The sequence below is a fragment of the Clarias gariepinus genome, chromosome 22 (assembly GCF_024256425.1).
Source record: "Clarias gariepinus isolate MV-2021 ecotype Netherlands chromosome 22, CGAR_prim_01v2, whole genome shotgun sequence".
NCBI lineage: Eukaryota > Metazoa > Chordata > Actinopteri > Siluriformes > Clariidae > Clarias > Clarias gariepinus.
This window is the reverse complement of record NC_071121.1, coordinates 22271705-22297471: the sequence shown is the minus strand read 5'-3', so window position 1 is coordinate 22297471 and position 25767 is coordinate 22271705. Positions and strand designations below refer to the sequence as shown.

The following is a 25767-nucleotide window of genomic DNA, read 5'->3' as shown; positions in this document are numbered from 1 at the left end:
TAATAATAATAATAATAATAATATTAACAGTAAAATCAGACACACTGCTATATACTGTATAATTTGTTGTTATTGTTTTTTTCCCCTCCAGGTATTATTATGGTCTTCTGCTCTTCATTCCCTCTTGTCTGTCTGTACTATCTACTATGGTCAGTCTCCTACATTTTGTTCCCAATGTCCTTATGGAGCTGCAAAGTTTAACAGGCTACGATGTGTTGTCCCCCAGTCTGACAGTCCAGGCTTAAGGAAAGCTCACATTGCCGAACAGAAGCCTCTGCCTCGGAGTATAAAACCCTGCTTTACCACAAAAACTTTACTACTGGATATCCTGTGCTTAAGGTGATGAACTTTGGGATGCAGTGATGAAATCAGGAAGTCTGGACTGTCTATAAAGTCATTTCACAAAAATCAGTCTGTAAACAAAAATCTGACTGCAAAACTTTTTATTATTTGAGTAAACTGTGAATTACCTGTCGTGTTCCCAGAGCTCTATGACCTGATCCATATGTCGCTCTTGAAATGTTATGAGGGTTTCATCACAGCTGCTGTGTGATATTATTTTTGGTGAATTTCATTTCATGAAGAACAACATCTTGTATATATGTACTGTACCATAACTTGAGATATATTCCAGAGACATATTGCTAGATTGGATATTTTATTAAAAAGGGAAATAGAACATGAGCATGGGAAATGCTTATGTATTCTTTATAGGAAAACTAAAACTAAAACTGACATTTTAAAATCCAATCAGGTTTTTAAAAAAGTATTTTATTAATCAAGGGAATTTAATTAATAATTATTGAAATATTTTTTACCACCAGTGGCTCTGAATCTGCTTTGACATGTAGGCAGTAATACATAATAAAAATAAAAGCCACTGCGGTATGATGAATGTTAATGCTTGCTAATGTCAGAGATCTAATTTCTAGATCTAATTTCTTTATTAATTTTTAAAAAATTAAAGACAGATAAAAGGCTTTTCTTTGTTCTGTAACATTCAATTAAGACTGCAGGCCTTCGTAGTGAAGACACTTTAGGAAAACAGCGCACATTTGTATTCAGCCGTCTACACATTAACTACATAATTAATTCAGAAAGTTGTATGAGAACTGCACATGTGGGTGGAGTTTGCCTAAACCAGAGCTTGCCTAAACTTTTTAAACACACTCTCATTATTTTGTGTGTGAGATCAGCGGAACTGATTAGAAAGAAGTGCTGCTGTCTGACATTGTGATAATCCACAACATGTCACGCCGATTTCAGGGTCTGGGCTACAAACACGCATTCAAATATGACAATGCCATTTAAGGACAACATTAAAGTCATAAATATTACAGTATTAAAGAATTAATAAATATCATATCATTTCATAGTGCCCGAAACAGTTGTTTTTCTCATTTAATTTACAATTTCTCTTTGGAATTAATAAAGCACACCTGATTACATTGCAGGATTTTAAATCAAGACACACCAATGTTTATGAAAATAAAACACTTTAGATACATGTTATAATTTTATGACCTTGATTTAGTAGGTTAAGGCTGTAAGACTACAGTAAATGAGTTCTATGATTTTTGGATCAAGTGCTATTCAATAAACTTCTGAACAATGAAGGCTGATGATAATAATAATAATAACCGTGATATAAAACAGACACACTGCTATATACAGTATAATTTGTTGTTATTGTTTTTTTTCCCCTCCAGGTATTATTATGGTCTTTTGCTCTTCATTCCCTAAATTAGCCAAATTTGCTAATCTATGACTATCTGTGCATTAAAATAGTAGCATTATACTAGACTCTTGCTATTTATTGTTATGTGGATTTACAGTATTGTGCAAAGGTCTTAAGCCACGAGTTTATTTCTTTATATTAAATTTAATTATGTTGATTAGATTAAAAAAATTGGGACTAATGTTAACTGTGACAGTTTGCAAAATGCCTAAAGATACATTTTAAAAATGGGTTGTTTATGTAACAACATTAGCAGCAACCTTGTTCCCCCTCTCGTCTGTTCCAACCACTCAGCATCAGCATCACCAGTATCCTAATCATCGGCCTGATCATCTGGCGTCATCTGTGCGTGTTTCTCACTGGTTCATGATTCACTGTGTTTTAACAAACCAAAAACATTTCTCTGAAACTGGTCAGGTACAGGGACTGGACTGAAAATGAGAGGCAAAAAAGTCGTTCAGGAAGCCTGGAGAACTATTCCTCAAGACTACATTAAAAATACAAGAAAGTCTGTCTCTGCGGAGGGAAAATATGAATAAATGAGCAGTCACTCTGGAGATTTGCACAGGACTGAATGTTAAATTATACACTTTGCTCTCCAGTCACATGATGTTATCAGCTCTTAATGCAAACACTGGTGTTTAAAGGTAGTAATATGATTATAGTACCCTGGTCTAAGATGCTTTTACAGAAAATTGATTCGAGCAGCTGCGTAACCGGTGTCTGAATAGCTACACTTAAATAACATCAACACTGGGATTACATTTGGACTTAAGCTGCATGCTCTTAATACACATCCTTGTGCGCGCACTGATGCTTAAGGTGCAAGTCCCGCCTTCCTTCTGTATTCAGCAATATCTATGTGTTCTGTTACACTGAGGGGTTTAGTATCAGCCAGGTGGATGTACGACTCCAGCAGTTTGATGATAGCAGAATAGGCTGGGCGATCCTTAAAATTCCACATGCAGCAGTATTTCACGAGGTCAAACCTGGAGGAGAAACGACAAGCTCTTTCAGCAACATCGTTGATCACAGTGATCTGCAATTTTCTTGTTGATTTGACTTACAGTGCCCCTCCACAGTTTGGAGGTCTTTTTAGCTTATAATTGGCCAAAGTTTGGAGAAACGTCTCAGATGGTTCCAGTTCAGGAAACGGAGGAGCACCTTATAAAAACAAAAACAAAATATGAAAGCCCTTTAAATGGGACTTATGTTCACTTTAGTCAGTTTTTAGACAATCAAACAAAAAATTTTGCTCAATGTTTTTTGCTTTTTTTGTATTGGATGGAAATTAAACAAGCCAATTAGATTTTCCCCTATTGTGACCTCATATGAGCAGATCCTCTACCTCAGAATTGTTGCTCAGCTCTGCTGTTGTCTGGAGGGTCATGGCTGAGTAGCTTATTTACATAGACACCGAAATGGCACGTTTAGAGAAGGAGTGAGCCTCCTTTGAGGAAAAATGACTGATTCCTGTTCATGATAACTTGGCATAATTATTGCTTTGTAATACCTGTATATCTTCACTGATCAGCCATCACGTTATAATACTATAACACCATAAAACCGTAACACATTAACATTAATCATCAACATAACATACAAGTAAACTGGTGACAGTATCTTTAGCACCTCAGGCTCATCCATGCTTGCGGGGACCAAAGTCCAGCCTGTCCGGTCCAATTCCACAAAGTCAACGCATCACAAATCAGGAAAAAACAAGTTAATGATGGCCGTAATAAAAAGGCACGAGAACACCAAGTGCATCACAGCCCAAGGCCGCCAAGACCCAGCCTCCAAGCTTCCCAGATCCCAATCCAATTGGGCATTAATAAGATGTTCTGGATAAAAAAGCCTGAGGTCCCAACCTGCAGTGCAGACATTTTGACAGCAGGTGTCCAACCACAAAGTGAACTGATTAGGATTAATGTCTCTTTCACTCCAGCAGCTTTAGACTTTAGAGTGAGGAAGTCACACTAAGCTTGTTGACTGTTTTTACCACTCATGACTGTAGGGTGCCGGTCTCAAGGGGGAGTTGTATCAGGAAGGGGATCTGGCATATAACCCGTGCCAAGTTGTTGTGCGCATCAGATGGTCCACTGTGGCGACTGCTTAAGGGGAGCAGTCCAAAGTCTAACAACACTGCAAGTGCACTATGTGGACACTTGACCATCAGAGCCATTTGTAAACCTTCCCCAAACTGTTGACACCAATTTGTAATCCTAAAGAATGCCTTTGTAATGTTACAATTCACTCTTCACTGAAACCAAGAGACCCAAACCAGTTCCTGTGCACAAAGCCAACTCCATAAAAATATGATTTGCCAAATTTGGACTGGACGAACTCGAATGTCTTGCACAGAACCCAGACCTCAACCCCACTAAACACCTTTGGAATGAATTGGAACACTGATCGCACCCCAGACCTCCTCATGCAGCATTAATGCCTGATGTCACTAATGCTCCTGTACCTGAATAATCACAAATCCCCACTGATATGCTCCAAAACCTAGTGGAAAGCCTTGCAAGAAGAGCACAGATCATTTTAACTGCAAAGGGGGACTACATTTGGAGTACGGTGCTTAAATAACTTTGGTGTGATGCTCAGGGGTGCACATAATGTATATAATCAGCGGAATAGTAAAAAATAAAGGTCAAATACAGTATCTTACCTAAGGTTATCAACTCATAGAGGAAGACTCCGAAGGACCACCTGAAACAAGGAAATTAAATATAATACATTTTAATCAAATATAAATTTTAAAATAATAAGCCACTATCTGAACATGTGAGTATGATGGAACCCTTTAACTCTTACTGTACACAGATAAAGTATGCTACAAGACTCACACATCACTCCTGGCTGTAACGGGAAGTCTGAGAAGTCTCTCTGGTGCCTGCCACTTTAGAGGCGCTCCAGTCGTCCCTTCTCTTCCCACCGTCTCCGTCTCTGTTTCTGTCTGCCTCGACTGGAAAGCCACGGCCAATCCGGACACTTTCACCAGGAGCGTGGGGCCGATCAGCATGCTTCGTGCTGTGACGTTTCCGTGCACAATCCTGTGCTCCGACAGCAGGTAGTCCTTAGGCATGAAAAGCATTTCGGACTACATTGTTCGAAATATTATACATAAAAATTCCAAATTGCAAGTTTCTATTGTTGCAATACACCTACCAGACCGGTTGCCACCTGCTTGGCCACTAAATACACAGATCTCTCTGAAAAAGGCTGTTCTTGATGGCACGTCCCATGTCCACCCTGTGTGTTGGAAATCAGTATGTTTTTCCTTTAAAAAATATTTATATATACTGTAATATTTTCTTTAAATAATATAGCATTTACCGCTGCCAATTCGTACCTGTCGAAGGCTCCATAAGAAATGCAGCAGGTTTCCAGGAGTGCTCTTCTCAAAAACCAAGTACATCGGAGAGCGTCGTGTCTGGCAGTGCAGCATTCGCACCAGATTGTCGTGTTTGCAAACTGCTGAGTAGAACAGGGCCAACTCCGTGAACACTTTTGCATCGCGACTGTTTGAACTTCCTGTAAGAGATGCATGAATGTCAAGGCAAAGTTATCTCTCAAATCAGGAGATCTGCACACTTTCAACTGCAACTGCTAACTTACTAAATCTTAGTGTGCACTGTATTTCATTTCTTGTATATTCATTATCAGGTGAAGACCTTCCAATCTTTGCAACCATGGTGTGCAGAAAAGTGACGTGTTTGATTAGATAATCATAATCAATAAGCAGGTGATTTTAATAAAGTGGATATTAAGTGTATAGAGGACAAAGAAGCACTGACACACACTCAAGTTGTGTATTATTCCAATCACCGACCACAAGGAGACAGTAAACAGATTCAACACACAGCTAGGGTGGTTGCACCTGTCCATGCTTTTAAAAACCACATGCCAACCCTTCTTGAACTACTGCTCCAAACAAACCCCCTGTCAAATGTCTAAAATATGGTACTTCCTGTAGACTTGTTTGTTGCACAAATATAAAGCTTTATTCTGGTCAGAGTTGTGGTGGATCCAGAGTCCTTCCAGGGTGTGAGGCGGGAATAAACTCTGTATGGGACAGTCCACTGCTCACGCTCATTTACACCTGGGGCTAATTGTGCTGATGGTTCAGCACTATCCTTACAGGTTTGGATAATATGCTGGAAGTTCCTTAACCCATTTCCAGTCATTTCAAAAGTGCTTTGCTTGATGCAGCCCAATAATTAGACCCCTATGAAATGGCGACCTTTTTTAAACACGCAGTATACTTCACCTTTGAACATTTTAATTATCACAGCAGTGACAACTCCATCTCGTTTCAGCTGGCCCATGCAGGTAGCCCCATAGCGGCCATTTTTCAGGAACTCCACCTCCTCCAGAATGCACTGAGCAGGCATTTCCCATGAGCTCAGAGCACTGTGTCCAGCTTTAGGACCTGCTGATAGATTCAGAATTGTAGTGAACTCTAATACAGACCAGAAGAGTGGGTTATGCAACTGAGAAGCAGCGCAACATAACGCGTATGTGTTTCTGATTAATAAATACTATTGTCTTAATCATGGGCTTTGCGGTATTTTTAATCAGGCTAGTTGTAGAATGTAATTATTTTACATCAGCATATAGCATATCAGTTTTATTTTTACCGTTTTGATCAGAAGAGACTGCAGAGGAGCTCAGAATTGACGATTTGTTTTTCAAGAAGCTCCATATTATCCGAGATATGATGGTCAGTGTGCTGAAGACCAGAAGACTGGGGATGATAATGAGTGCTAACTGACCTGCACACACACACACACACACACACACACACACACAAAATAAACATGCCTTAAATTGCATACTTCATAAAACTAAAAAAAAGGATCATTTTTATTTTTTTTTTAAGTGCAATTATAAAAAACATGCTGTTTTGAAAATTGTTTTAATCATAATATCTACCGTAAGTTAACAAAAAAAATAGTTCATATAAAATTTGTCATTTCTTTAAAATGAGTTTCCATTTGTATCCCTACTTGTTTTTTTTTTTAGCAGTGATTAACATTTGTATTAAATACATTCAGCTTAACTGATCAGTGAATAACTTTAAAAGCACAATCATTAATATAATAACTTTACTATTAGTAGTAAACATTACTACTACATGTGAACTACGAGGGTGAGTCAAAAATGATCTGCACTCCTTGCATGAAAGAAGAGCAGTGTACAGTGATACTGTACCTGGTGCCATTTTTGTCTTAAAAAAAAAGTGTGTGTGAATGGATAGGGGAGTTCAAAGAAGGTTGCATCAAAAAAGTCACTTCTTCCCACATTGTTGACATTCTGCGAAAACTTCATTTTGAAGTGTTAAAGCATCCTTTCTATACTCCTGATCTCACTCCATTCGACTTTCACCTGTTTGGTCCCCTGAAAGCAGCCCTACGAGGATGAAGATTCACTTTTGATGAAGAAGTGAAGACAGCGGTACATTCGGGACAGCGGTGCATGAGGGAATACGGAAGCTAGTTGACAGATTAATGATGTGTATTTAAAAAAGCAAGAAGAATTAAAATATCTTTTATTAAAATATATTCAAAGTGTCGATACTTTTTGACTCACCCTCATATATTTTTTACTGACTGTTATAAAAACTTTGGCTTCACATATCCCAGTATCATTAAACTCCAATTTATCCACTCGAACTCTGAATCATTTCGCTGTCTGATTTTAATGTAGTGATTTTTCAAATGTCAGGTAATATACTGATCATGGTTACCACATTCAATGCTGGAGCCGTTGCACGTAACCCGAACGTCCATCGGTAGTTTATCTTAAGCATCTCTCATGACTGCCATGATGAAAAAATAAGAAAAAAAAACAAAACAAAACAACAGCAAAAAGCTTTAAGGCATTGCATGTTAAAACCAGAGAGTGTGTGTAAGCTACATAACATTCTTATAACCCATATAACACCCAATCAAATTACTTTTGGTTTGACAGGAGAAGATTCCTACCTCTCTCATATCCGTGGCCTTGACAGAAAAGCCGTCCTTTATTTTCCTAATTCGATAAGTGTGCAAAGAAACGAGTGTCCCTGTCGGAGTGGAATGCTGGAGCTTATTTTGACATTGAGAGCGGTGACCATGAAGGGGTACGAATTTTTATCTCTGTTAATAATTACCTAAACCTGCTACAGCTGCAGGACTGATATATAAGCCTGGTGTCGAAATACGGTTTATCCAAATCACACTCCGTTCAAAAGAACTGAAAGGAAACCAACGTTAAGAGACACTGTGTGGGTTTAATTCAGGTTTATTTACAGCATTTTGGTAATGTTAAGACATGACATGTAAAAAAAAAAAAAACATGCAACATGTCTTGATTAAAATCTTTGTGCTGCAGTACTGCTTTTACTGTAGTACTGTAGGTACTGTAGGTTCCACAATTGAAGAATACCTTAAATGGGGACAAACCTTTTAGATATTTGGATTTAATCCAAAAAAACAAAAAACTGCTAGTAATTAGTTAGTGACAGTAACCAGTGTAAGGATCTATCCAGTGACGGAAACTTCAAAGCATGTAACTGCACTGTTCATTCCACTAACTCTCGGTTGCAGCGTGGGTACAAGAAGGTCGTACCGTCTGCAGTACTGAAAAGAGCGGAGAGCAGCTGCCTGCCAAAATCCATATTCAAAACCGGTCACTTCAAGCAAGAAAACACATCTGATAATATTATATCATCTTCAACAGCTCGTTGTCTACTTAGTAATGGCTACCAAGTCATTCTAAAGGACCTCTGAACCATACTTGTTTATTTAGTTAAGGCTGATACAAGCTACGAAGATCTTTACCCAAATTCCTCCTTAATCCATGATCGAGGGCTCTACTTTTCCTACCTGTTCCACCTGTTTTTCTACCTATCCCGAGGAATCTGGAGATTGTGCCAGCTCCAGCAGACAGAGAAACCTTGAGAGGATCCTGTTATGTTAACATCTTCTGTTATATTGAACTTCCAGCTGCAACACACAGCAATTCCCGCTATCAGTTATCACCCAAATGAGGATGGGTTCCCTGTTGAGTTCCTCAGATTCCTCTCAAAGTTTCTTCCTATTGCCATCTCAGGTAGTTTTTCCTTGCAAACGGAAATCATCAGGGACAATCGGAGCATTATGATTTTTACATATTTTTCTCACACCTCATACAAATTTCCATATTTTCTTTCAATTTTGTGAAGCTGCTCTTGAGACAATAACCATTGTTAAAAGCGCTATGTAAACAAAATTAAATTGAGTTGAAGTACTCGGTGTGTGAAACAAGGGCTTATACACCCTATCTAGAGCACTAGTTTCTATTTAACGCTATTCTATTTTTAAATTGGAATAAGTGGAAATATAAAGCAAATCTTCAAACTAAAATATTTTCCAGGATTGTCCACCACTTCCACGGTTGCTTAATTGTGTAATGCATAGTTACACCAGGAGAACGATGTCTTTAAATAAAGCACCTTTACACACTACAATTCAAGGACTCAAGGACTCTCTCAATACCAGTCCCACTGGGCAAGCATGGGTATGTATGCAAAAGAGAGCAGGTACAGTAATGCTTGTATGCAAGTGTGTTATGCGGCAGGAAACATTTGGGTCTTTTATGGTTTCTTGAGTTGCTGAAAAAGTCCCTGAAAACTCGGAAAAGTTTCCTGAGGTGGGAACATACATTAGTTCTCCATTTACTCTATATATAAGTTCTAACGTATGAACATCCTGTCAATCATCCAAAGGTCTATTATTAAGCAACTTCACTTGATTTTAAGTATTTGAATGACTGTTCAAATGGCAGTCCGAATGACCATGAGGAAAAGGACAATATCAATCAGGACAGTAATAGTACTGCTCTTACCCTTAGAATAAAATTCATGCTGAATGTGACTTGCCACTGTGTGGATGAAGCGTGAAGGGCACTTTTAAAGGTCCCATATTTTAGAATTTCTTTAACAAGTTAATGTAGGTCTCAGTGTGTGTGTGTGTGTGTGTGTGTGTGTGTGTGTGTGTGTGTGTGTGTGTGTCTTCAGCTGAAATACCCATCAGATAATGCATATTTACACTGCAAACTTCCTTTATTTTACTCTGGCTACAAAGGTGCCGTTTTACGTTTTATTGTTTATGTAAAATGAGCTACTTATTAGTAATGCCCTCCAGACAACAGCAGACCTGAGCAACAAGCTGGAGGAAGGGCTCTTCTGATATGACATCACATTAGAGGAAAGTCCCAGCCAATAAGCAAAAAAAAAAGACTAGGTACACATCTGAATGTTTACAAATAATAATGGATTTTGTGTGTAATAGGTTCTTATTAATAAGTACAGTATATCATTTTTCTACTGCAAATGTGAATACACTATTTTTTTTGAAAAGGTACTTTATATATACTGTGTGTACTGTATTGTATACTGCATAGATATATAGATATATCCTTCTAGCCAAAATATACACGTACTCAAGATAGAATAATCCTGCCTTTGAAGCATTGAGTGACATTGTGTCGTCCAGTTCAAAACATTTGTTTTTGTCAGCATGTGAAACTCTCCCTGTGTATAACAGCAGATGGCATTATTGCACAACATCTTCAAAGAAAATTGTTTGCATCTTGTTAACTAACTTGCATGGACAATGACAATTAAGCTGTTGATAATCCAAAGCAATAATTTAATGACTGTGCTGTAAAAAGATGACTTAAGCAACAGTAAAAAACAAACAAACAATAAAAAAAAAAACAGGAAACGGTTCTATTCACCTTCTCACTCACTCACTCAGACTTGGGGCACAATCCGAGGTACACACTGGACAGGGTGCCAATCCATCGCAGAGCACGCACACACACACACACACACACACACACACACACACACACACACACACACACACTCAAACACTCATTCAAAAACTATGGGCAATTTGGAAATGCCATTTAGCTTACTCTGCATGTCTTTGGACTGTGAGAGGAAACCGGAACACCCAGATGAAAACCCACCAAACATAGGGAGAACATGCAAGCTCCATGCACACAGACCCAGAAGGTGGGAATCAAACCAGGACCCAGGAGATGCAAGGCGACAGTGCTAACCATTAAATCACCGGTTTAATCCATCTGTGTACGCAAATAGAAAACCATCATGGACTCTTTGGTTATGCTTCACACAGCCTTGGAGATACCCTTCCACTTGGAGACCATTTTTTTAATAGGTTTTTAAAAAAATTTGGTTCATACAGTAAATTGTTCATAAAATGTGTTTCCATGTCTAAAGAGGACAATTTATGGTATCTTACAGCGCCATAGTTTTATATGTTCTCCCTAGGGTTATGGTTAGGGTTAGTGACTGAATTGAATCTTAGACATTTGTTTGGCCAGGCAGGGTAAATGATGTATTAAAAATAAGAACTCTCCTCTGTTGCTCTTTTATATTAAATCACCTGAGTGTGACTATTTTACTGCTGGTAAAAAGCCCCAGGTTTCAATAACTACATTTCTTCTTGCAAATGATCTCCTACACTTTGTAATTCTTTTAAAACAGTATGATTCAGTTTCTTATGTGGTTCTTAGAAATCCTTTATATAAAAGTTGCAAAACGTCTCAGTAGGTGGTTTAGCGGCTCAGCTTTTAGGTGTAAATGGGTGTGTGAATGTGTGTGTGTGTGTCCATGGTGTCTTACAATGGACTGGCATGCCACCTAGGGGGTATTTCAATCATGACCAGGAAAGTGCTTACAGAAAAAGAATGCATAAAAAAGACTAAAGAATTCATTATTTCTGTGATTCACATTTCATTCACATTTCACAGCACCATGGTACAAATGTACATTGACAGTAATGTATATCACATCATCATTATGGCATAATTTATGAAAATAGTCTAAATAGAAACTTAAAGGCAATATAAACGTGGATTTTTTTAATTGTAAAATTGCATCCATTCATGTTAAACACTTGATAATTGATGCAATTTTTTTTAGACTAGTTTAAACAGAATTGTCTTTATTAGCTTTAACAACAGAAAGGTGACTTTAACCACATTAATCAATGTTACGTGGCAATAAAGAGAAGTCAGCTGATGACCTGAAAGTACTGAATGTCTAGGTTATCACATCAGTGGAGTTTTTCATCCCTGATAGCACAGCCATATTCCAGGACTTAGATTGTGAAAGAGCGGTTCTGGGAGCATGAACTCGTGAACTGGCCACCACATTGTGCGCTGCAATCAAAGCTGAAGGTGATTAAATGAAATCTTAGAGTGCAACTTGCTTTTTTTTGGCCAGGGTTTGATGATGTATTAATATTTTAATTAAATATTATTTTTTTAATTGATTAACTCTACTCCGTTGTTCTTTTTTATTAAATCAATCAACTTCAATAATGTGGGCAACATGGTGGCATAACGGTTCGCATTGTCGCCTTGTACCTCCAGGGTGGAGGGTTTGATTCCTGGCTTGGGCTCTGTGTGCATGGAGTTTACATGTTCGACCTGTGCTTGGTGGGTTTCCTCTGAGTGTGCCCTGTAATGGATTGGCACCCGGTCCTGGGCGTACCCCGACTCGTGCCCTGGGGTCTCCTGGGATAGGATGCAGGCATCCCTCGATCGATCAATCAATCACACAGGATCAATCAGTATAGAAGGCAAGTAAGTGAGTGAACTTTGACAATTTTATGACTGATTAAACAACATATTCTTAAAGCTTAATTAGTAAGGGGCGTTCACGTGCCTCATTAATCCCAGTTTGTCATTTATAGTGCTGTACTTAATAAAATGGCCACTGAAGGCGTACATATGATTTGCATGTAAACAAATCAGAGCTCGAGCAACAGGTGAGAAAACGTTGACTCGCTTCCCGTCATGTCATTCGCAACCATCGCAGCCTTTGAAGAGTTAACGTGTTGTTATGGCGTCTTTATTGTTTGCGGAGGTGGGAAGTTCCGCCCACCGGATCAACTCCGCCCCTTCGCCTCCGCCTCCTCGTCCTCCTATCTCGCTATTGGGCGCGGCGACCGTCACTCATTCTTTACTCCTTCTCTGCTGAAAAAAAAAAAAAAAAACAGAGTGGCGAAGCAAAAGAAAGCACGAGCGAGAAAAGTTCTCGCGTGCGCCCTTACATACTTACTCGCAGTTTAAACCGTGGTGCTCGCGCAGCGGCGGTTGAAGCGGCGTCGGTTGTGAGTTAGAGCGTGTGGACATTACCGCGGCGCGCGAGAGGGCGTCTCACCAAGGGTTTCGGCGAAGGGATAAGAGGTCGTCGGTGGTTGGCGGTAAAGCTGGTTAGGCGGGTATTTCACGAACGCGTTTCTAGGAGCCAGGTATGTCCCGGTGTACCGGGAGAGCTTGGTCTCTCTCTGTCTCGTGCGCGCGCGTGCGTCTTGAGCGCAGTGAAGCAGGTGCTCTAAATACACGCTTGTGATTAAATAAACAACATTTTAGCGCATAACACCGGGACAGGGACATTAGTATATTAATGGGTTTTGGGACTGTGTTTGATTATTGTAGCGATAAATAAGTTAAATATTAATATCAGGCGGGTTTGTTATTTGTTTTAAAGTTTTGTGCCGTTTGAAAATTTAAAACAGCGATGTAGATAGAGCGCGCGCCAGGGCTCGTGCCGCTCGAGTTTGCTTTAGGTGTAAGCGGTTTCCGTGGAAAACGCCGCACTAAGATATTTAAGGAATTCTTCCGAGCACCGTTCACTCCCTGCTTTCTTACTCACTTCCTTCTTCACTCGCAGCAAACTTTATTATTCTTATTATTATTAATTTTGTCACGCCATGAAAGTCGCCGCACTACAGCCTGCACGCGCGTGCTGAGCTCGAGACCATCCTGGAGGACCAACCGACTGACCGACCGAGAGCGAGCGAGAGACCAGCGCGCGGGTCAAGGAGGACAACCATAGCTAATTGTCTTTACTGAAGCAAAAAAAAAAAAAAACCTGGACTATGTCTAAAACGCTGAAGAAGAAGAAGCACTGGGCGAACAAAGTGCAGGAGTACGCGGTGTCCTGGGGCGGCGGAGAGCTGAGCTCCGTGCTGGAGATCCGCGGCGGCGCCGAGCACGGAGAGTTCCCGTACCTAAGCCAGGGCGCGTCTTCGACTTCATCATCATCATCGGCGGCGCTGCGGTGGCACTCGTGCAGAGCGCCGAGTCCTGGAGACGTGCTGCTCGAGGTGAACGGCACGCCCGTGAGCGGCCTCACGCACCGCGACACGCTCGCCGTCATCCGCCACTTCCGGGAGCCCGTGCGCCTCAAGACCGTCAAACCGGGTAAGTGATAGTGCTCGTGATAGGTTTGCGTGCGTGTGCGCGTGCAGGCAGCCTCTCTCGCATCCTCCTCACTCACACAAGTGGTAGAGGTGGTCTGTAGTGATTGTGATTGGATTCATCAATCATCTCTGAGACACGGGGCCATTACTCACGTCTGTGGTTTTGACACGCCAGGATGTCCCAGTAACTGAGTTAATGAAGAGTTTGCAGCTCATTGGCTTCAAGATGATTGCAATCAAAACATGCCTTGATTTGTTTTTGGAGTGCCGCACCACGAGCAGAGCGAAAGGCCAGTCTGATCCTCGGCTGTCACAGCAAAGGTTAGGGCTGTCTGATTAAACCCTCATGCTTGTCTAGATATCTGATATGCGGGCTGGTGAAATGTCTTGGTAACACAATAGAGGTGCGTCAATCTGATACTGAGTATTGCTTGTCCAAACCCGAACCTGACCTTGAATCCCGGTGTCGGTACTGAATCAGATTGGACACATTGTTCAGTGTGAGCTCATGTGAAATTGATTGTTTTTTTTACACCCTGGACGAGATGCAAGTTCACCACACTTGCAAGTTTAGGGAAAATCTGCTTACCAGCATGTTTTTTGGACAGAGGACAAAAAAGTGATCTTCCTGGTGTAATGCATTATTTTATATATATTTTGCACATATTGTTTACTTGAAGCTGAATTGAGACAACTAGCTTGGAAAAAGTTTCACTAAGCAGAAGCTGGGATTAATGCCTTTAGGACATCGAACACTCTGAAGTGTGTGTTTTTTTTTTTTTTTTTTTTTTTTTTTTAAACATAGCTTTGTTTATAGGCAAGCATGCGTTTATGTTTATGTTCCTGCCTGGAAGTGTGCATGTATGGGTGACTCAGGAGGAGCGTGAGGTCAAACACCTTTGTGTGTGTGTATGTGGGTGTGTAGGCCTGTGTTACAGTGTGCAAACAAAACAGTTCTGTGATTATGAGACTGGATTGGAGTTTGAACTTTTCACATATTGTGCATTTGGCCTTTTGTACCCACTAGAGTTGTAAGTATGTAAACACATACAAATACTGGCTATATCACAAACATTCCTCTTTCTTTTCTTAAAATGTTTCCTAAAGCGTCTAACAGCTGGTAGAAACACAACGGCCTCTGTTCAGTATGTACTTGTGAATTTCAAGTACACTTAGTGCTATTGACTCTGAGCTAGTGGAGTAAAGTCTGAGCACATGGCTCTAGCGATTGATATCGAGCTTATGTTCAGCTCAATACCTGCACTTAAAACTTCTATCAAGATGATTACTACTATAATTGTAATATATAGAGTAATGGTGTGTGTATGTGTATATAATACCGCTCAAAAGTTTGGGATCACGTGCAGATTTCTATGTTTTTGTTCTACATTCTACAACAATACTGGGAATTTGCTATGCTAAGCTGTAAAGCAAGACATGGAATTAGGTAATTATATAAGAACAATAACAGTCAGTTGTGATTTTAAGACACAGAAATCAGCATTTCTGGAATGGTTCTTGCAAGAACAGTGAAGACCATCCCAGGAAGGCAAGAACAAATGTTACCTCTGCTGCAGAGGAGACGTTCATTTAAAGTTACCGAATCACCAATTAACAAACAGCACCTCAGATTAGAGGCGTTATGAAGGCTTTACAGATCATGAATAGCAGTTACATCTCAATATCGATTGTTCCAGGGAAATTATTGTATATTTTGGACACCTTTACCATTGTTTTACAACATAGAAAGAAATATACATTAGGTAAGACCATGGGGTTACAAAACTTTTGACTTTTGACTGTGTGTATATCACTTTTTTTTTTGACAGGACACAGCTTGTGCTTTCATGTTTAATGAACACCTGTACACCCACAATAAATAATTTGAGAAGTATTATATTTTCTTTTTATAGTTTATTTTAAATGCTAAATGAACCTTTTTTTTTTTTTTTAGATGTTCACCATAGTGTTATGTTAACTAGCAAGAAATCATTTAATTCAGTAACAAATTTTTTTTAGAATGAAAGCATTAATATGAACATCATAGCTAGAAGGGATGGAAATCAACAGGAACCATCAAAAAAACTATATTATCGTAAAACCTAAGTGCCGATTTCATTTGTATGTTATTTTAGCAAATATTAAAATTTTATAAATATGCAGATTGAATATTATAATTTTTATCAGATTTTGTTACAAATCTAAACAAACTTAAAAAACAAAAAATAATTTCCACCGTGCACAGGGGATGCTGTGCTGCCTTCAAACGTGAATAGTTTAGGGCTCACACCACCTGTAGCATTATAGACATAAAATATGGTGACAAATTACCATGAAATGCAAACACGTATAAATAACATTTTGGTGACTATATGATTCTGAACTGAATAGATTTCTTTCCCTCCATTTTCTAATAGTAAGCATTATTACAGAAGCTGCTGTTTTATAAAAATAAATCAACATGTTCTGACCGATTGGATTTGAGAATTCAGCAGCATTGTGGTAAGACCCTAGTTATTTACTCGATTTTGCTAATTTAGTAACTTAATAACTAAGATGTTGGTTCTAAAAGTAAGGGGGTCTTAACAAGAAACTTTCTTTACAGCATTATTTTTTCTTCTGTATTTTTGCCTAACAGTCCTATAAAGTAAAGTAAAAACTTTTCTTGTCTAGCAACAAGACGGATAGATACATAAGCTATTGTTAAATATCATGAAAAACCAACATTAATAGTTAATAAATTTTGAATCTGCTTAATTCTATTCAGGAATTCATAAGTTTATCATCAGTCGTTAACACCCCAGTTTCAGATAAATCTAAGATAATTTATGTGCTGTTAGCAAATGACCGCAAATTAGTAGAAGTGTTGATTCTGTACATAAACATGCTGCATCTTCGTTCTTACTTTCATATAAATGTGCCATTATTTTTGTGATTGTTAACACTGGGCGTGTTTATGTATCCCTGCATACACATTAAAAAAAAAAATAATAATATTGCGTAAGTAAGGGCTGGCATGCTTGCTTGTAAATGGTTTAATCTGTTGCGTGCCATCCATTACACAGGTATCATACATATTTAATATAATTGCTTGATGTTGTAGAACATGCGGTAATGTTGCCATGTTGTGGTTTGGAACGCTCGTTCGGTTTACCCAGAACGCACAAATAAGCTCAACATTATTATTATTTTTTCATGCTCATGGGTGTGTGTTCCCTTCCTGTTGCCCAGTTTCATCTTTAATTCACATCTTCTTAATCTTTGATGAGTCTTTTATGTGTTATTTAGAAGAGAGTAGCTCAGAGGATCTGGGGTTACTAAGAGACCTTGGTGGCTTTAAACCTGAGCTAGGGTGCTATACAAGCCTCAACCTCGGATCATGTGGTGCATTTGATATCAGATCGCTGTGAATTGCAGTCTTGGGCACAGGATGTTGTTCAAGGAAAAGCCAGTTAACAAATAGTTTCAGGTATGGACTAATTTTAAGCCTACCAGGCAACAAAAAAAAGCTCCAGCATGCTCTCGTGTTTGACACAAAAAATACAAAAAACAGCAACAGTGGCACGAAGAGTTTTGAAAACAGTACTATACACGCATTTTGACATTGTGTGTACTTTGTATGGTCTGACTAATAGGGTTCTGTCTCTTGAGGCACGTTGCCGATGGCCGTGACATGGTGGGAGACCCTGACTGGGTTTAAAATACGACCCAGCATATAAATTTGCATAGTCGCGAGCAATGTCTTGATAAAATGGCTGCAGAAAAAAAAAGTGACGCGAAGTGAAATATGGAGATATTTTGGTTATAACGTGGACGAAAAAGACAAGCCAATGATGCAGTATGACTGTGCATGCGCCATTTTAAAGTGTTGTAGGGTTAGTTTTATACACTTTTGGTATTCTCTTTTTAATGACATGAGCAAATTGGAAGAAAAAAAAACCCCAAAAAGTATATTTTCTTTTTGGAAAATACATTATTTATACACTTATTTTCTTTTGGCCACCGAACCAAGTACATCTAAATACATGTATTAATTTCTTTTCCCATGTTAAACTCTCTGAATCTTATCTGTAGGTGCAGATCACAGGTACTTTACAGTAATGGGGTGAGTAAGGTACAACTGTGCAAAGTCCAACAAAGGTTATAGTTGTGAGAATTATAGCAGCAGTATGATTAAAGCATGACATATGAAATGAAATGAAATGATGTGTGTCAGCAGCAATTAGTACATAAAGCAGCAATTTGTGTGTGTGAATATATATATATTTATATAAAATATACAATATACCAGCACCAGAATATATATATATATTAGCACCAGAAACCCATTTAGAATTAGCTAATATGTACGGCTATTAGCCATAATTATCAAAATTAAAAACTAAATTGAAATACATCATTAGTCTGTGTAATGAACCTATGAGTTTAACTTTTTGACATACGAGTAGTACATATGCTTTTTGTCTGCAGAGTGTCACATGATCACAACTGAGCCAATGGTTCTTCTCCATCTCAGTCTCTGTGCGCGCGTCACCCGTATAGTCAACATCCGCGCGTGCATTTACTGTTTACCATAACGTTGTGACCGCATGTGTGCGCGTGTGTAAATGTGGTACAACAACGGCCCCTGTGAAGAAAAAGCTTAAAAAGACTGTAGCAGTGTGGGAAGTGAATCTGGTTAACAACAATGCAACGTTACGTTTCTGTGAAATCCTTAAAAGGAGGCAAAAGCAATGTCATTAGAAAGTTTATGCATATATATCTATATCAGGCATTTAGCATGAAGTATTTTATACTATCTAATGCAGAATTCTAAAATAAATCTAAACTATTTTGTATAGGGTTAGCTATCGCTTGTTTTCGTGAATGGTGCTGTCGTTAGCTTAGCTAATGTTTTCTTCCAATCCTTGGTGAAATGAGCATGCACTTTGAGTTAGATGTTCTGGTACTTCTGCTTTTATACAGTAAGTGGCTTTAAAAGTTTAGATTAATCTATTTTGAATTGACGCTTTTTAGGCAATTTTTTTAGGCACCCCAACACGCTAATTTAACTGTTCCAAGATGGATGACCTTGTAAGTGTTGGATTTTGTCCCCTTTAAACATTTTTTTATTTTTCTTTATTCAGAGGACAATTAACTGCCTCAGTCACGGTCACAGTTCTCTCTTTCAAATGGAAAACTGTTACACTTCAGTCGTGCGACTTTTTAAAGCAGTATGCTATCGGGGAAATTAAAGCACAAGGCGAAACGTCTTGTTAGACCCTGAAACACATCCGACAATCTTCAAATTAATCAAGGTGTTAATTAGTAAGAACACAATATCTCCTGTTTTAGCTCGTCTCAAGTGAACAGGTTGTGATTTTATTTCCTGTAACATCCTTCTTTCTTCTCTGAAGATTTTTCTCACTGCCATATGTTAAAAAAATTAGATCAGTGTAGTAAATGATTTCTGCATTTAAAATTTTATTACAAAAGAAAAGAAATTAAAGCCCCAAATGCTCCTGGCTGATTAGTTGGTCTTTTTTCCCCCACAGGTTTGTGACCTGTACAGCTTCTCAGTAGTGCTCTGCTGTGATTAGCGGTGTCCTCTTCATGCGCCTTCAGTCCTCTCCTCCCTCGCTGTTATTGTGTCCTCGCTTTTAAGTTCCTCCCCCCTGCCAAACCGAGGCAAGTCACGTCCCTTCCTTTTCCATCCTCGTCCTCGCTGCTCGTGTCTCTTTCGCTTTTTTTCACTCACACCCGCGGCTAATTTCCTGGCGTACCCTTCACCAAGTTATTAAGATCAATGAAAGCCATTCCACACATGGTTTATGGGGTATAAGACATAAGCAGAGTGCTGGGAGCAGCGTCGAGGATTAAATCACTGCTGTTTCCATCGTGGCAGGTCTCCTGTGGAAAGTCGTGCCCATTAGCTCCGCTGTTTCAGCATTTGAACTATCATACCCGTCAACCTTTTTATGGAGCAGCCCTGAATTTTTACACTGGCGTACCATTTTACAAATTATCACTCAAACACCCAACTGAATCATTTCTTCCCACCCCTCATTCAACCTTAACTCTTCTGGGAAGGGTTTCCTCTAGACTTTGGATTGTGGCTTTGCCGATTTAGCCACGAGTGCATTAGTGAGGTCATGATGTTGGCTGATGTTGTGCCAGGAAGCCCGGGGTGAAGTCAGTGTTCCAGTTTATGTCGAATCTGTTTGGTGCTGTCAAGGTCAGGGCTCTGTGCTGGACATCTGGGTCCTTCTACACAAACCTTGGCAAACCATGCCTTCTTGGATCTCACTTTGTGCTTCATACTGGAAAAGGTTAGGCCACCTGAGTTTCAGTGGTGGGGAAATCTTTATGCTATAGCATACAAGGACCATTTTCTGCTTTAATTTTTGTGGAAGGACCCGCCTATGGTCGTAAGAGTCAAGTGTCCAGAAACGTTTGGGCATATATTATATACAAATGGTTTCCTAAATAAGTACCAGGCGCTTGTTGCTGGGAAAAGCTGCCACCAATATGTTTTGTTTAGATATAAATACTGCATCATAAACGTAGGAACCAGCTGATACAATATTTATCACGATTCCAGAGTGCAGATTTTATTTGTATTTCGTTTTTTGTAAGTATCATGATTTTATAAATGTTGCAAATTGATATACTTTTTTTTCTGATTATTTCTACATAATTTGCTCCTACCGCACAGAATGCCGTGCTACAGTATGTCAGCAGTTTAGAGCACGTCACCTGCAGGATCATAGAGGAATGGCAAAATTTTAGCACTTCAAATGCAAACGTATAACAATAAAATAATAAAAATATTTTAGTCAGTTGTCGGATATGTGAAAGGATCGTGATATGTAACTGAATAAATTTTTATCAAAAATCTATCGTTACTCATGAGGTTTACGTTCTGACTTTTAATTAATGTTTATATATGATATTGCTGTCTTATAATAGAAAGTATAAACATAATTTAAGTATATTAAACCTTAATTAATGTCTTAACTAAACATCCTAATTAAAACTGATATATGAGCACCTGTATATATGAGCACTTGTTTGAGTTGGGTTGGGAAAGTACTCAATTTAAATGTACAGATTTTTTTTAAATGTGTAATAATGTGCTTCGTTTCTTTTCTGGTTGGCAGGTTTTGTATTAGGTTGTGGCAGAGCCAGATTTGCAGTTGTCATGTTACTTGTTCCTGCGCTTGTTCCTCAGGTCGTTGCTTCTAAAGTGGTCTAGCTTCCAGGTATTATCCAGGCTAGAGAGCAAAGGCAGCGTAGTCGGAATGTGAAGGTTCAACCAGAGGATTACCGCTGAGAAATGAAGTGAGTTACAGCAGTGGTGATGTCATGGCAAGTGGTGTTGTGGTGTCCCCATGGGGACTCCTTTTGTTGGTCTTATCACCGAGGAGCAGCACCACCGTTTTCAGCAATGTAGACCGCTGTTATCTTCTTAGCTTTCTTCAGAGTTGATTTGAACTTTAGTCCAGTTGTGTTGGATAAGTACAATACCTTCAAATAAGTAGTGACATCATCTTTGGGCAAAATGCTTCCTTTGTTCATGTTCAAGAGCCAGTTTGTCCTAGTCATGGTCATAATGGATGTGGTGATTTTATCCTGGTTAGATCTCAGGAACGCATTGTGATTAGGACATGAGTTTATTTCCTGGTGCCACATGGACATGAAGTACTGACATGTACATTTAAGTATCGGAATTTTAGAGTAGCTGGTCAGTTAACGTGTTTTAGGGACACTATTTGAAACCAGAAAAACAAGTAGTAACCCACACAGGTTTGTGCAAACCATGGAAACTCCACGTGGAAGCTGAGCCACAAACTCATGTTTAAACCAGTGACCCTGGAGCTGCAAGGTGTACCTCAATTCAGATTATGCAAGAAAGGAGAAAGTCTTCGTCTCAAACGTCCTTGAGAAACATGTCTGCAGGTTCAAACACCTTCCTGCCGTTTTGGTCGATTTCTTAGAAAGCGCAGACTGTTTGTATTTGCTCTGGATTTCAGTGGTTTATGGAGCAGACGTGGGTTTATGCGAGCTTTGCCCAGCACAGGAGACGGCTTTATTGCGGCTTCCTTTAAGACCTTGAGGTTTATAGGCAGTCTGCTATTGCCAGCTGCTTTTTCTGTAGAAGCTAACTTGTAAAAAGATTTGGAAACGCGGCTTTAAAACCACGCCGTGACTGGTGCGTTAGACCTGTAGGCCACAGGCTTGTGTTTTTCAGTGCTGCTGCCATGGTCGCTGCATGTGATCTAGGCTTTTCATGCTGGCATTGATCTTTGCGTAAATATTGAAATGCAGCCAGAAAGCCCCTGGAGTTTTCTTTATCAACCTTGCATTGACCCTCTGCATTCATGAGTTCTACTACGACAAAATAAATGGGTGTTGATTGTGTGTTTCGACAGTGCAGCAGTGACATAAAGGTAAAAATACGCCGGGAACGATTTTCAGAGCTCCCCGATAATGTGTCTATTAATGCCCCAGCTGAAATACCCCTCAGATAATGCTTTGTAATTCCACAACCCTTCAGAGAACAGCAGAGAGGAGTAACAGTCTGGAGGAGGGGCTCTTTTACTGGGAGGTCACATTAAAAGGGAAAATCTAACTGGCTTGAGCAAAGCAAGAATGGAAAAGGAAGAAAAAAAAAAGCAAAAATCTTTGCAAGCACACACACTCTAGACCAATCAGAATGTCGATAAATGTAATGAAAAAGTAGATTTTGCCTAATAGATCCCTGTTAAAAGTTGTTTTTAAATATTTACCCAACCCCCTAAGTCAGGCATTACTTGATTGCTTAGAACGGCTTATCTGAAAAGGAAACCCGCTGCCGGAGGCCACGAACGCCTCATCGAATTGCAATTCATTTTGTTCACTGATTATCATAACATTATTAGCATGTTTAGATTGCGTCTCCGGCTCATCGAGACAAAATTAAAGGATGAGACAAAACAGTAATCAAGGCTCGCAAGTGATGCGATGAGTTGTTGGGTATAAACACACACTCGTTAAATTAAAAAAACAAAAAAAAAACAGGACAGAATCCATTAGACACTTTGTCTTTTTTTCTATTCTTTTTTTTTTCTTTGAGGTTAGGGGTTATGCTGGAGATCTTGATCACAAGTGACAGTCATTTCAGATACAGTGAGAATCAGGAGATTAAACTGGTGATTACCTGCGTTTCGAATCCTGGAAATTGCAAAGAATCACTTGCTCTGAATATTAAAGCGTCTTTCTGTCTTGCTTTTACTTTTTTCCCCCCTCTCTGTCCTGTCAAGCTTTGTTCTTACAAAGAAAAGCATAGACATCTTCAAGTTTTTTTTCTTCTCAAAATCACTATCTTTCTTACTTTCTGTTGATGCTCTTTTGATTAAACACTTGTTTTTTACGAAGCACAGTAAACACTGCGGTCATACACACTGGTACAATATTTGACAAGCGATAATGCAGTGAAGGAAAAGTGAAATTCCAGATGTGGACTCAACACAAGGATCACGTCTTCATCCTGGCCGTGTTCACCCCCTCCCCCAAGCCAGGAGACATCATCAGAAGAATGTGGGTGGCATCCTAACGTTTGTGGAGCTTTATCAGAAGCAACAAGCATTAGATCAGCACCATTAATAAAGCGGACCTGGTATGCAAAATTCACTGTTTAGTCGTTTTTAGACATTTAGGTGGCTCTTCAGTTTCTATGCATGTATAAACAGTAAAATGTGTGTGTGGACTGGGACAGACATTTCCTGTTTTTTTTTTTTTTGGCCCTTTTCCCATTTTAATTGGCCAGAGCGTAAACATGCCAATTTGATTCCCTTACTAATGTGACGTTATATTATTTAGTCCCCTGCTCTCGTTTGTTGCTCAGCTCTGCTGTTCTCTGCAGGGGCGTGGCTCGGCAGTAGCTCATTTACATAGATACCAAAACAGTGTATTTTAAAGAGGAGTAAGTTTGAGAGATTTTAAAAAGTGTTATATGGTATTTCAGCTGGGCTTTAACAGACACACACACACACACACACACACACACACTTTGGGGAGACTTTCTGTGTCCTCTGAGACCTGTGCTTAGTTGTTAAAGGAAGAGTAAAATACAGGACCTTTTAGAGGTGGACAAAGGGATATGGAATAAAACATGAACATTTTCATCAATCCAGATTTTTCTTCCTCATTTAGTCCTTGCCCATTAACACCAATCTTTAGGGCCTATCGAGGAGACACCACCCAACCTCATCTTTTTGAACTGCTGCTCGAGCCATGTTAAAAGGCAGGGAAACACAGACCAAGAAAAACTGGTGACTTAAGAATCAATAATTATAACCGGACGTACATTTCCCACCTTGGCAGCCATCGGTTTTGAGACCGAGCTCTCAATGCAAATAGAGAATGATGGCGGAAAGAGGAACTGGATTGTAAGCAGGCTGACTCAACTCGTCAAATGGCTTTTACAGATTGCTAAGCTAACAATAGATTACAGCTAATGTGTCGTGGTTCGCACTACATGTGAACCAAAACTTATCTGGTTAATAAAATTTTAATCAGTCAAATTCTTATTGCTAGTCCTATATCAAGTGTTTTGGCGAACATGTCCCCGTGAGTGAAGTGTTACTATGGAAACAACAATGTAATAGAAGAAGCATATTCATATCGGCCAAACCTGCTATTTGAAAAGCCAAGTCTGCTTGTATAGAAAACAAACGCATTCGAGAATCTGTGTGCTAATGTGAGGTGAGGTAACTAGTTACCAAACACACAGGGTTTAGCCATGATAAAATATCAGCTAAGACACGACATCATCATATTCCTGATTCTTGTTACCGATGAGACGAGAAATGCCAGAGAAGAGAAAATGATTTTCCTCGAAATGGAAATTGCACAGTAAGCTTGAGTGTTGCTCTGGGGGGGAGAAAAAAAAAAATTAAAGCATGTGCCCCAGTTCCTGGAATCGATTAGCCGTCAACAGCAAAGCCTTCTACCTGATGTTTATGAACCGGAGATCCAATACTGTGACCTGAATAAACAAAGTGGAATCAGGTCATTAAATTAAGCACGGCTGAAATTTCAGGGTGTCGACAGTGTGGTGATAAAAGCACTTCGGGATGATGATGATGTCGGCTGATGTGATGACCCATCACTTCCCCTGCTAACACCCCCAACACACTCGTTTTTGCACTAGCTGCCATTTCCATAAATAACAGGCAGGTCTGGTATTATACCTACTGATAAGCAGACATTTAATGGGATAATGGAGGCAAGGGAAGAGGAGAGGATGTGCTCGAAAAAAAGTCACGTATTTCAAGCCAGAGGTTAACACCCTTCAAAAAGGATCGCTGTTGATATCATTAAACCCACAATGGGAATGGTTGTGAACTAGGAAGAGGAATTTTATAATATATATTTGATATAGAATATCAGTAAGACCACGGGGCAAACTCTGTTTGTGCAGTTCCTTGATCGACCATTAGGACCACTTCAAAAGTGAGTTGAGCCCCATGTTAAAATGTTCAACTTTACAACAGAACTACAGTGGTATGAACAACCCGCCTCAAGAATTTTCGCCCTAAGAACTGTAATTTTGCAAAAAATTTGCCTCAGCACCATCCAAGCATTCTTGAAAGGACCGAATCGAGCAGAACCGAACATTCAAACTTTTGCTTTGTTTTAGTCCGTGGAAAACCACTTTTATTGTGGGGTTTTGTTGCATTTCGTGGATAATTTGGTGAAGACGTACCACCATGAGTCCTTAGAGTATTATGAAGC

At 39.3% G+C, this 25767-nt stretch overlaps 3 protein-coding genes across 8 annotated transcripts in view; 2 read left to right on the top strand and 1 right to left on the bottom strand.

The window, feature by feature from the left end:
• The window catches only part of tmem269 (transmembrane protein 269), a 32837-nt gene extending 31041 nt beyond the window's left edge, over positions 1-1796 (top strand). For 3 of the 4 annotated variants that reach the window (XM_053482509.1, XM_053482506.1, XM_053482508.1), the window contains one exon: positions 92-1796. In XM_053482509.1, coding sequence (XP_053338484.1) covers positions 92-201 — 110 coding nt within the window. In that variant the 3' untranslated portion in view covers positions 202-1796. The remainder of the gene's footprint in view (positions 1-91) is intronic. The other variant, XM_053482507.1, reaches the window with a different exon arrangement.
• A 112-nt stretch (positions 1797-1908) lies between these two features.
• Positions 1909-7818, bottom strand: si:ch73-206d17.1 (tyrosine-protein kinase STYK1). Of its 2 annotated transcripts, none has more exons than XM_053482505.1 (10): positions 7729-7818; positions 7491-7562; positions 6382-6516; positions 6012-6173; positions 5094-5275; positions 4910-4993; positions 4588-4817; positions 4410-4450; positions 2806-2902; positions 1909-2727 (listed from the first exon to the last, which is right to left on the bottom strand). In XM_053482505.1, the coding sequence occupies exons 2-10, from the start codon at positions 7531-7533 to the stop codon at positions 2556-2558; spliced, it is 1146 nt and encodes a 381-aa protein (XP_053338480.1). In that variant the 5' UTR covers positions 7534-7562; positions 7729-7818; the 3' UTR covers positions 1909-2555. The 2 variants fall into 2 exon arrangements, with proteins under 2 accessions (XP_053338480.1, XP_053338479.1); XM_053482504.1 differs by having other exon boundaries at positions 6382-6529; positions 7495-7562.
• Positions 7819-12581: 4763 nt separating this feature from the next.
• The window catches only part of magi3a (membrane associated guanylate kinase, WW and PDZ domain containing 3a), a 151098-nt gene continuing 137912 nt past the window's right edge, over positions 12582-25767 (top strand). The window contains exon 1 of one of the 2 annotated variants that reach the window (XM_053482071.1): positions 12582-14011. In XM_053482071.1, the coding sequence (XP_053338046.1) occupies positions 13687-14011 (325 nt within the window). In that variant the 5' untranslated portion in view covers positions 12582-13686. The remainder of the gene's footprint in view (positions 14012-25767) is intronic. The other variant, XM_053482070.1, reaches the window with a different exon arrangement.